Consider the following 12,082-nt stretch of genomic DNA (forward strand, 5'->3'; position numbering starts at 1 on the left):
CTTTGGAGCAGCACTAGTACATACTGTTGACAGAGAGAGATGGTCAGTGACACCTTGAGTATTTAGTATGGAGTCCTAATTCATTTGAATGCAGTACATATAGACTATGTAAAGGCATTTTTCATTCAACATTCCCTCTCACTTGACCAATGCTTTCCACTTCTCACGGGCAGATTCAGGCACAGTCTGTTGGCACTTGGCCTCGTGGCTTTGGTGAATTAACCCTTAACCTTCTGTCTTCCTTTCTCTCTCTTCTCCTCTTCTTCCTCTGTCCCTATTTCTTCTTATTCTCTCTCTCTCTCTCTCTCTCTCTCTCTCTCTCTCTCTCTCTCTCTCTCTCTTTTCAAACAATACCCCCACCACCAACAATGTCACATCACACACACTATGAATCACACAAACGCAAAAAGCTGGAAATGCATGTGTGGCCATGCCCCACAAAATAGGTCGTATTATTGAGGGGAGCCCTGCGGACCGCTGTGGGAAGCTGAAGGTGGGAGACCGTATCCTGGCCGTCAACGGCTGCTCCATCACCAACAAGTCCCACTCGGACATCGTCAACCTGATCAAGGAGGCCGGGAACACGGTCACGCTAAGGATCATTCCCGGAGACGGTAAGACAGAACCCTGTTTCTGGAGAGCCTGTATGTTTTCTTTTCAACCCTAATCTAGAACAACTAGTTGTACTAATTAGCTGGTTGGTTATAATTGGGGTTGGGGTGACAATCTACAGGAGGGTTACAGTAGCTCTCCAGGAACAGGGTTGGGAAGATCTAGACCTAAGACTGTAGATTTCAGCAGCTGGGATCAACCTGCGTCATAGGAATATTTGTGCATTGCATCAGTTAATGTACAGTATACACCTTTTGCTAGAAGAAAGCCTATCTCAGTACATCACCGTCACAGCGTATTACATTTCCAGTGTTCTAGTTGATCACCCCCGCGATGTTGACAGAGCTGCTTCTCTTGGATGGGAGGGAACTATCTAGTGCAGTCGTGCATTTCACATTCTCCTGAAACATTCTAGAGTAATTCAGCTGTCAGAGGCTGTAACGGTGTGTGCGTTTGCGTCTTACTTGGGGCTAAGAGCTCTTGTTACACTGCACTGACAGATCACCCTGGCATGCTGTTTGATTAAGTGAGAGATGCAGGGAGAACGCCAGTGTAAACACTAGTCTTTGTCAACCTGCATGTTGGCGAAATTGTCCATGTTGCTGCTGTTTGGGCTGTTTTTACAGATGAAAGCCTTTTTCTGAAGAGACATGATGATACTGAGCCACAATTGTTTTGAGAAAGTGAGAAAGTATGGGAAGGGGGTGGGGAGCTGAAGGGAAAGCACAATGGAAAGAGGAAAGTGGGAGAGAAGGAGTACGGGATGAGAGATGCAGAGATTGAGGGAGGAAAAGAGAGGGAGGGAGTGTGTGAGGATGGAACCTCGGCTGCAGGCAGTTGACACCAGGGGTTGGAACCAAAATGATTTATCAATCGTTTCTTTCTGAACCGAACCACATATTTTGTTGTTCTGTTCCACTGTTCTGACCAGGAAAATAAAGTTCTGAACCAGTTCAACCCCAAAAAAGTACTGGTTTACATCGTTCCTTTTTTATCCTGTGATATCAACAGTTTACACTGAGCTCATTAAATTACTTTACCAATCAGTGTGGATAGATCAGGTAAGCTAGTTGTTTACATGAGTAATGGACAGACAAGTGTAGCCTATGGCACAAGATATGACTGAAATTGTAAGGCCGGGGAGAGAGCGAGAGAGGGTTGAGGAGCAGAAATCAATCGCTGGGCATCTTGTTATGACATGGATTATCTGAATTAGATCCACAGAGTTCTACATAGGAGCGGCTTCCATGAAGGAACTTTGAGTATTCTTTGAGCTAGCTAACTAACAAGCTTGAGCTAGTAAGTGAACATGCTTGTGTGTGCAGAGCAGCATCAGAATTAAAAACACATTTGACCTTTTTTTGTAGTTAATAAATCCAATGTTAAACTTGATAACTAGGCCTATAGTATCCTAAACAAGCATTGAAAAGTGATTCCATTCTTCTGTAGCTAAGAAAAAATATTTCCAACCCCTGGTTGACACCGGCCTAGATTGGAGTTAAGCCAATGGGATCCAAGAGGACTAGTGTGGGAGTGATGGATATATGAAACTGGAGTTGAGCACAGCCGGTGGGGCTGGGATTAGTCTAGGGGTAGTTATTAGAAACAAATGAGGAGGGGGGGGGTGTTTGGAATGAGGAGAAGGTGGTGCGGTTATTATGTGTTTATTTAAGGGTTACGGTCAAGCATGGGTCATTGATTACACAAATGATGCCATGTGATTAGATGAAAGCCATGAGTATAGCACTTCCTCCGGTCCAGGCTTCCGTATATCCCTGTTTGAATACATTCTATATAGAAAATGTAATGGCCCTGCTACTCTATAGCTATCAGTGTTCCGGCATCAGCCAACCGTCAGCCGTTGAGGAAATGCTTCCTTTGAAATCAATGAAAGCTGTTTCACTGCCCGTGTTACGCTCGGGTTGCGTCACTTCCAATGGCAGCGTCCATGCTCAAGAATCGGCGAGATTCAATTCTTGATGGCTGTCGCGGTCGTTCGCTCTGTCTTGTGAATAGAAATAATGAGAAATAAAGTTCATTTTGGTTGCATATGGCCTCGACTATACACAACTGGTTATTTCACTAAGATTTATGAAGTCAAGAAGCTACTACTGCTAGCTAGCTAGCTACATTAAATAGCTAGGTTCACAATGTAAACAAAAGCAACTTGTGTAATTAGAGGATCATTAAGTAAAACGACTAGCTGCAATTTAATGAGTACTTGTGAAAAACTGGACCAAAGCTATTGGACTTACGCATAATGAATGAATATGGTACTGTACAGTAGAGGGAAATAGAATGAAGACGCTCTCAAAACTACACGCTCTGTGTAGCAGGTAGAACGTCACATTTACACAACGCTGATGGCAAAGCAACGCAATGCTTATTGTGGAGCTGAAGTGTTGGCTTATGAAGGGTAGTGCAGCTGCTCTTGGTAAATTTTTCTCCCTTTTGTATTTTGCATGGTTCAGTCTTCGGGCCCCTGACTCTCCTGCTCTCTTTCTCTCTCCTTCTCGCTCCCTCTCTCGCTCTCTCTCTCTCATCAGAGTCCTCTAATGCATCACTGCTGACCAACGCTGAGAAGATCGCCACTATAACAACTACTCACACAGCCCAACAACAGGCTACACCTGAGCCCAGGTGCGAGGGATTCTGTGATACATGCTAAGCAATTAGGTCCTACATACATGTATGCCTATTAGCAAAGATGTTTTACCAATATTTTGTCATCTTTCTCATTCCAGAAACAACACCAAACCAAAACAGGAGTCCTCTTTTGAGTTCAAATCCCCCCAGGCCCCTCCTCCCCCTGCCCCAACAACACAACCTCCAGCCCAGGTAAGGATCTGTCCAGCGTTGCCAAGGCCCACCTGTCTCCAACTGGCAAGCCTGCAGGCCGAATTTGTATTATTATTATTATTAATTCGACATGTGACTGTAAAAACACCAGGAAATCATGATTTTAACCACCTTGCGGTCAATTTGCAGTCTACAAATTATTCATACTCATGTTCCAGCCCCCCGACCATCCCCTCAAGTACAAAATCGGCCTGTGGCTGAATCTAGTTGACGATCCCTGCCCTACAGCAATGTGTTCCCTCTAATTGTTTGTCACACTAGGGAGATGCTTTATTCTGATATCATATTGATTAGTTCCTGAACAGAGCAGGGAGGGAGGGTGTTGAGTCTGTGTCCTTGGCAGTGCCCTTGTAGTGTCTGTGGCTCTGTGTGCCCTCTCTGCCTGCCTCAAACCACCCCATAGTCCAATCCATCTATTATTCATTTCACCCACCACCACTCTCGAACTCCGATCAAATAGGTGTGACTTTCCTTAAGGTGCCATTCGTTCCCACACTGAAATACGAGCCATCCGCAAGACAGACGCACACTGGCAAGTCTAGCCACCGCTGAATCACCAGTCTGACATTGCCGTGTGTATGTGTGTGTGTTTTTTCCTCAGGATGCTGGCTTCTACTCGGTGGACCTGGAGAGAGAGAACAAAGGTTTTGGGTTCAGCCTGAGAGGAGGTCATGAGTACAACATGGACCTGTATGTGCTGAGATTAGCCGAGGATGGAGCAGCTGTACGCAATGGCAAGATGAAGGTATGTATGACCCCCATAGAAATCTAAAGTTGATGCATCATATTTATTCCACTCATGTAATGCTGAACACCTAATACAAAATGAAAACACAAGTTTACCATTCCGCTGAGTCCTACATGGTTAATTGATTTCCTTTATTATTTGTGAGTATGTGATGTATGTAAATAACATTGTATGTTAGCAAGGGCATCTGTCAGGGAGGTGTGTGTGTCACTGTTCTGAGCAGGGCTTGTTAGATGAGGTATGAATAGGCCCAGGTTCTGTGAGGCGGAGAGAGGTGTCAGTAGGAGACCCATTTCTGTACAAGTGGAATTCCCCCGACGGAGAGAACACTGACAGATAACTTGAGGCGCAGAGGGAAGAAAAGAGAATTAGAACAGCATTCTCCCTCTTTCTGTCTCTGCCTGCATGAGGCAAACCTACAGTTCTTTGACACAATTTATTTTCCTTTTGTACCATTGTGGATTTATAGAAAGTATGCCTTCACAGCAGTCAGAGTAGTTGTTCTTTACGTTTTAACTATACTCTAACCTTTCTCCCTCTGGCACTTCTTATGTTCCCCGCTGTCGCCTTTTTCATACGTTTTGTTAACTCCTGCCTTTTTCCCTCCCCTGTTCACCCCCTCTGCCCTTCTCTCCTCCTCCCCTTGTCCCTTTCCTCCCGTGTTCACCCCCTCTGCCCTTCTCTCCTCCTCCCCTTGTCCCTTTCCTCCCCTGTTCACCCCCTCTGCCCTTCTCTCCTCCTCCCCTTGTCCCTTTCCTCCCCTGTTCACCCCCTCTGCCCTTCTCTCCTCCTCCCCTTGTCCCTTTCCTCCCCTGTTCACCCCCTCTGCCCTTCTCTCCTCCTCCCCTTGTCCCTTTCCTCCCCTGTTCACCCCCTCTACCCTTCTCTCCTCCTCCCCTTGTCCCTTTCCTCCCCTGTTCACCCCCTCTGCCCTTCTCTCCTCCTCCCCTTGTCCCTTTCCTCCCCTGTTCACCCCCTCTACCCTTCTCTCCTCCTCCCCTTGTCCCTTTCCTCCCCTGTTCACCCCCTCTGCCCTTCTCTCCTCCTCCGCTTGTCCCTTTCCTCCCCTGTTCACCCCCTCTGCCCTTCTCTCCTCCTCCCCTTGTCCCTTTCCTCCCCTGTTCACCCCCTCTGCCCTTCTCTCCTCCTCCCCTTGTCCCTTGCCTCCCCTGTTCACCCCCTCTGCCCTTCTCTCCTCCTCCCCTTGTCCCTTGCCTCCCCTGTTCACCCCCTCTGCCCTTCTCTCCTCCTCCCCTTGTCCCTTTCCTCCCCTGTTCACCCCCTCTGCCCTTCTCTCCTCCTCCCCTTGTCCCTTTCCTCCCGATGTTCACCCCCTCTGCCCTTCTCTCCTCCTCCCCTTGTCCCTTTCCTCCCCTGTTCACCCCCTCTGCCCTTCTCTCCTCCTCCCCTTGTCCCTTTCCTCCCGATGCTCACCCCTCTGTCCTAAACACTCTGTCCCCATCCATGTCTCACCCCACTACCTTCCACTCTTCTCCTCGCCCTCCTCCAATGTCTCCCTCTCTCCTTCAGGTGGGAGATGAGATCTTGGAGATAAACGGTGAGAGCACCAAGGGCATGAAGCACGCCCGCGCCATCGAACTGATTAAAAACGGCGGTCGCCGCGCCCGCCTAGTCCTCAAACGGGGCGACGGCTCGGTGCCTGAATATGGTGGGTCAATCTACGAAAACATTCCCTTTTCCCCCGTCTTCACCCCCTGAGCGCACACACACACACTCCCCGTGGGGGAGGGGCGGGTTAGGTATACGAGAGGACGCCTGTCTCCTCTCCTGTCCTGCTATGTCCTGTGCTGTGCTCTGGGCCTTCCACTGACTTTCACTGTCCACTGGGTGTGTCTGGTTTTGCTCCCTTTGGGTCTGGGTCAACCGCTGTCACCTTTTAACCTTCTGCTGTGTGTCACTGAGCGGGGCTCGGCTTGGGGAGCAGGGCTTTCTGGGACGCCCCAAGGATGATAGTGGTATATGTAACCCCTTGGGAAAAAGAGGGTCACATGGAAAGAAAAACAATGAAAGAACTTTGAGGAGAGAAAAAAAATCTAAAAAGATGAGTGTTTCTAAATGTGGATATACAGTATGTTTATTGAGTCCTTGCTGAAGTATATTTTTAGTGTAAAAAAAGAAAAAGAACTTGATCTATTGCATCCCGTGTTAAACTGGGAAATGCTCTCTGTTTGGATTGCATCTCCAAGCTTTAATATGGCGTAATGAACATATTTATGGTATTTATTGAAGGTGAATGTAAGCTACTGAGTTTAGGACTTCAGTCGAGACTGTCTTGAAATGAGAGCATTCTAATACTTTCTACCATTTCATCGGGAAATTCACATTACTTTGTTTGACATATTCACAAATCCATGGATTTATTCTCACCTACTGTGTAACTGTCATTGGAAAACTGTGATTCTGGAGACTCATTCCTCATTCCTGACAATTCAACTCAATTCAGCTCCACCTCTACAGACATTTTTGTAACTAAAAAAAAGAAACATTTTTACAAGTATTTCTGTTCATGTACAGAGCCATGAATCAACCCACATGTTCATCTCGAAAGTATATTGCTGCATGAAGTTGTCGAAGTTTAAATCCAAATGTTTATTTTATTTTTGTCAATTTTCCATAATATTTATGGTATATTTCATTCTAATTGTAGTGATCTGTTAATTGATAGTCACAATTCATCTTATAGCATTTTTGATTTTGGAAAATGTTGTCCTTTTATTCATATATTTTGTTGCTCTGAGGATATGCTGTCTTTCCTGCACCAATAAGACATCTCTGTGAGGTTGTATATTATACTTGTTTTCTTCTACTTTTAGTTTCCACTCTTTGTCATTTATTTTCTGTTGGCAATGTAAACGGCTTCATATACTGTGTCGTGTGTGCATCTCGCTGTCACTATGGGGTTGGTGTCACGTGTGTGTGTGTGTGTGGGTGTGTGTGTGCTCGGTTCCAGAACTTTTCACTCAAGGATGGGGTTATTTCCTGGACTGTCTCTTTCTCTGAATGATTAAATGTTCAAATAAACACCTTTTCCATTGAAAAATAAACAGACAATAATTCTGATTTCTTCTGCCTAATGTTTTAGTAATCTAAACCCTTTGCCTCTTTCTCTTTGTCTCTTTTTTTATCTACCTTTCCTTTTGTTTCGCTGGGCTCTTCCTTCCTTCAGAGATGGTTGCTCCCCATCTCACCGCATGTATGAGATCCTCTAATGACAAGCTGGGAGATCCTAGTTCCTACCAAAATCAGACCATGGTTTGTAGCTGTCCTCTCCATCTCTCTCCTCCGGTCTCGCTCTCTCTCTTTCTCTCTCTCTCTCGCTGTGTGCTGTGGCCTCAACTCACCCGTACCGTGCCTCTGCTCTCCATGCATAAGAATCCATTCACCCAGAATGCATTGCCAATACCGCCGCCGCTGTTGTCATGCTGACCAGTAGGAATGGATTCATACATCCCACCTTTCTCATTCAACCTCTGGGCATGGCGTGTTCACTGCTGACATGGCGTCTCCAACGCATCCGTTAGATTCATGTCACGTTGGTTTGGTGATAGTGGTTGTGGGATATTGGTCAAGTTTTTTGTATTTTCTAGACATTTACTCAACCAATCAATCCCTCCTCTACTGCTGTTTCTCTCTTCTCTTCAAGCTATTTACTATTTAGTTGTCTAGTTAGTATCTGTGCTTAGTCCTTTAATGACCGTAGCATTGGAGATAAAACTAGATCCAAGTAGAGTTACTAAGACTTTTAGAAGCTGTCTTGTGACACTTTGATTACCCTCCATGTGGTTTATTCAAAGATCGGGTGAGGTGGTTAGAGTCCGGTAAGAACCAATAGCACTGCAGTCATGTAATGACGATCAATAGTCTCTTATCTCCTTGATTAGTCCCTAAAACCATTCCGTACACCTCCTTTATCCAGGGTGCTGAGCCAACTCCCTGCATTCTTTATGGAGTCCAATCTGTGAAACTAATTTACAACCACAATGTTGTTCCGAAACCAATCACGCTCATACATTATTTACATCATTACTCAATTCAAAAACTCATCTTGGTTTTGTTAGCTGCATTAAATATTGATCTCACATCGAAGGCATCGCCTGAGCATGAACGAGTGATGTCAAACTATCTCAATCAGCATCAACACCATGCAGCGCGCAGCATTTTAACCAACCGTTGGTCCCCTTCAGCTCATTTAAGCCGGACTGTTCCACCAGTCCTCGTATAGTACGTTGCTGCTTTTGGCTCATACATAGCAATACTAATAACTCACCATCAGCTGTGGCTGTGCATCCAAATGGAGAATTGATGTAGCCGTGTTTGTTTGCTGATATTAACATTAGAATTGGCAGTGTTACAAATAATGTTAGCAGCCTGGTTATTGGTCACACTAGTTGATCTAGTCTAGTCAGGGAGTCTGTGAGAGCAATGTGTTTCATCCAGAAACCTGTGTTGTATGTCATGTTCTATTCCAGACCCCAGCATCGACGGTGCCGGCCCAGCCGCAGGGGTACAAAACGCTTCGGAAGTGAGCACCCTGCCCTACAACAACGCACCATCGGACACGAACGCACCAGTCCCTCACAAACCATCACGGAGCAAGAACAAGAAGGGCCACCACCATTCCAAACACCGATCCCCGGAAAAGAAGAGCCAGGGAGGGGCGTCTGGGGAGACAAGGGCCTCCAAGCAGTCCAAGAAAAAAGTTGACAGGAGCCAGAGGTCTGGCGGGGATACCCACGGCACTCACCACCGAGGACACCACTCCCCGAATAAGGGCCGTAGCCGGGCCCGCAGTGCAGAGAACACCCTAGACAGTAGACACAGCCAAGAGCACCACAACACCCACCGCTCTCCCTACAGGTCCACTCACCGCAATCGGTCCCCCTATGGCCACCGGTCCCCCTACCGCTCCCCCCACCGCTCACACCACCACTCCCCCACCCGCTACCGCCGTACCCAATCCTCAGACCCCTACCGGCAGCCCTCCCTAGACAGACAGCGACACAGAGAGCCAGAGAGGCCCAACGGGGAGAAGGCACCAGTGCTGAGGAAGCCTCCTGGCCCTGTGCCCAGCCCCTTCCTGGATGAGAGCCTCCTACAGGAGCCCCCAGCCCTGGACCAGCTCAACAGGGAGGTCACGCGACTGAGGGAGTCCAGAGAGGAGCACCTGTTTGGGGAGGACAGCCTTCTGCTGACGGCCTCCAACCTGGAGCGTGACTACAGAGGAGACAGCCTGTTATCTGCTGCTGCCCGTGGCCAGAGAGGGGAGATCCTTCCCAGGGTCCACACCCCTGAGTCAGACAGCGCCTACAAGAGGTACAGCTCACTGCTAAGGGGCCGCTCGCCTGAGAGAGTGGAGAGAGAGCCGCGCTCCCCAGACCCCCACCATAGAGCCCGTAGCCTGGGCCAAGACATTTCACCTGTCAGAAGCTTCAGAGAACCGGAGGAGGAGGAAGAGGCAGCACCCAGACTGAAAGAGTATTACAGCACACTTAAGTCTAATGCCAGCCGTGCTTCCAAAGCTCTCCCGAAGCCCAAGCGGAAGGCCCATAAAGATGGCACCAAAGACCTGAGCATCTGATGGGTCATCTGCTGTAACACAACCAGCCTTCCCTCCAACCTCCCCACAGCAACACAGTTCCCCCTCACCACTCAGCTCTACTCTTCACACAGCAGAACACACCTGGACCTTGGATGAACCAAATGTATTGATTATATGACATTCCTGCTTTCCTACTAGACAGTGATTCCAAAACCTATCAACTTTTTCTGTTTGTTGGATTTTTTGGGGGGTCGTTAGTTGGTTAAGCATTGTATATTTATCAGAATTTTGCAGAAAATGTAAAACCGAAAAAAAACAATGATGTGCCTAACAGTTATTTTAATGAGTGTATTTTTCTTTTGTCTTTGTTTGATATGAGATGAGTGTTTTCTCAGCCGAAAGTGGTATGTACTTTTCCACTGAGCCCAAGGAGGTAGGCATTACACAGCCCCAGTGACTGGTGCCACTGACACAGATGCTGTGCATGTCTTTACGGTTTCAATGTCTTCTCTTTTCTTTCTCTCCCCCAGTGCCACTGTTTTTAGACATTTGACCAGACTATAGCACAAGCCTGCATTTGTTTGTATATTTTTGGACAGTGTGCAGTATGTGTAAATTCAGAGGTGATCATTTTAAACAAATGAAGGGGAGGATAAAGTTGAACTATGATGATGATGATGATGTTAAAATTAAAATAATATATCAAACATATCTTCTGTTTTTGGTATTATTGTATTAGAATGAATCAGTGGAAATGTGGAACATTTAGATGCGAGTCTTGCGTCTTATTACTACTTCAAGACAATATGTAATGTGGCCGATATCCCAAGAGATGACCAAATGGTAGAGTAATAATATAATACGTCAAAGCAAAGTCAAGCGTTGTTAATTTGGATCTGTCTGTTTTATAAACCAGTGTGCTTCTTTGCTCTCTGTTCTTCAAATGAGAGAGGAAGAAAGCTGTGTCCTCAGATGTCAAGACGATGACAGGAGCCAGTGGATGGGGACACCAAGGTCATGTTCTCATACTCCCAGACCACAGACAGAATGTGATGCAGACAGAGGCCACTCAGAGGTTTTCCTTTAATGAACCTATCAGCTGTCAGCTTCAGGGCGGGCAGGTAGACGATGGAATGATGTTAGATAGATAGAACTGATTGAAAACATGTTCATGGCCTGGTGCATAAAGTTGTCTCATAATGAAAACGTCTATTTTGAAGATGTGCTTAGATAAGCCTTAGAATATTGGCTGAATTGCAAATAATTTCAGTCAATTATCCTTTTACTTTTTAATAACTAGGCTTAATCTGTGTCTGTTTAACTACATGGCAAGATACATTTAAGGAACATGCCAGTTTCTTATAAGATTTCTTTAAACCTTATTTTTAATAACCTGTAAAAAATATTGTCACTTTGATGCTTAAAAAGCATATCTATGTACCATGACAGTATTCAATCTGATAATTGCACCCACACAGCCTCTGTCATCAATCACTATTAATACAATCTTTTTTGCCAATTTGTGCATATTTGGATATTTAGAGTTCATATAATATTCACAACATTGTTTAAATTTAAGGATATTCAATTGCCTGCTTAGCCTGAAGGCACTTAGAGATTTGGTTACGTAAATATTATAATGAGTGTGTAGTGAATTTGTGATGAAAGGCCTCCAGCTAGTCCTGTAAACCTGTTTATTGGGACACACATTCACACCGGTGGGCTCCAGATAGAATGTCCAACTGTTGAAGTTGAGTTGTGGAATGTCTCTGTGCGGACAACAGTATTCTCTAATATTAACGATGTCATCAGTGTGTGAAGTTCCTGCAGCTTCTGAAGGTCTCCTCTCATTAGTAAATAGGGCTTTACTGCATGTTAACACCACTGATCAATGTTTAAAGATTCAATTCATGTTTTTGTCAAGCCAAATATAACGATCTGTCTAGGTTGATGGTGACATGATGAGTCGACCAACCAAAACATGGTACTTTACTGTTTCCCATTTATACAAAAATGGAAATAAAATCTTGGTAAACGGGGCCTAGCAAATCAAACTGAATTTGTCACATGCGTCGAATACAAGTGTAGACCTTACCGTGAAATGCTTACTTACAAGCCCTTAACCAACCGCGCAGTTCGAGAAGTGTTAAGAAAATATTTACCAAATAAACTAAAGTAACAAAAAAGAATACAAATTAACACAATACATTAACAAGAACGAGGCTACAGTTGAAGTCGGAAGTTTACATACACTTAGGTTGGAGTCATTAAAACTCGTTTTTCAACCACTCTACAAATTTCTT

The 12,082-nt window shown here is 45.6% G+C and overlaps 1 protein-coding gene across 8 annotated transcripts in view; it reads left to right on the top strand.

Moving 5' to 3' along the window:
• The window catches only part of magi1b (membrane associated guanylate kinase, WW and PDZ domain containing 1b), a 201,436-nt gene extending 190,948 nt beyond the window's left edge, over positions 1 to 10,488 (top strand). For 5 of the 8 annotated variants that reach the window (XM_036983448.1, XM_036983450.1, XM_036983449.1 and 2 more), the window contains 6 exons: positions 411 to 614; positions 3,159 to 3,252; positions 3,357 to 3,450; positions 4,073 to 4,216; positions 5,750 to 5,888; positions 8,710 to 10,488. In XM_036983448.1, the coding sequence (XP_036839343.1) occupies positions 411 to 614; positions 3,159 to 3,252; positions 3,357 to 3,450; positions 4,073 to 4,216; positions 5,750 to 5,888; positions 8,710 to 9,818 (1,784 nt within the window). In that variant the 3' untranslated portion in view covers positions 9,819 to 10,488. Of the gene's footprint in view, positions 1 to 410; positions 615 to 3,158; positions 3,253 to 3,356; positions 3,451 to 4,072; positions 4,217 to 5,749; positions 7,301 to 7,406; positions 7,493 to 8,709 lie in introns of those variants that run through there. The other 3 variants (XM_036983454.1, XM_036983452.1, XM_036983456.1) reach the window with 3 other exon arrangements.
• The last annotated feature ends 1,594 nt before the right edge of the window (positions 10,489 to 12,082 follow it).

This window comes from Oncorhynchus mykiss, chromosome 7 (assembly GCF_013265735.2).
Source record: "Oncorhynchus mykiss isolate Arlee chromosome 7, USDA_OmykA_1.1, whole genome shotgun sequence".
NCBI lineage: Eukaryota > Metazoa > Chordata > Actinopteri > Salmoniformes > Salmonidae > Oncorhynchus > Oncorhynchus mykiss.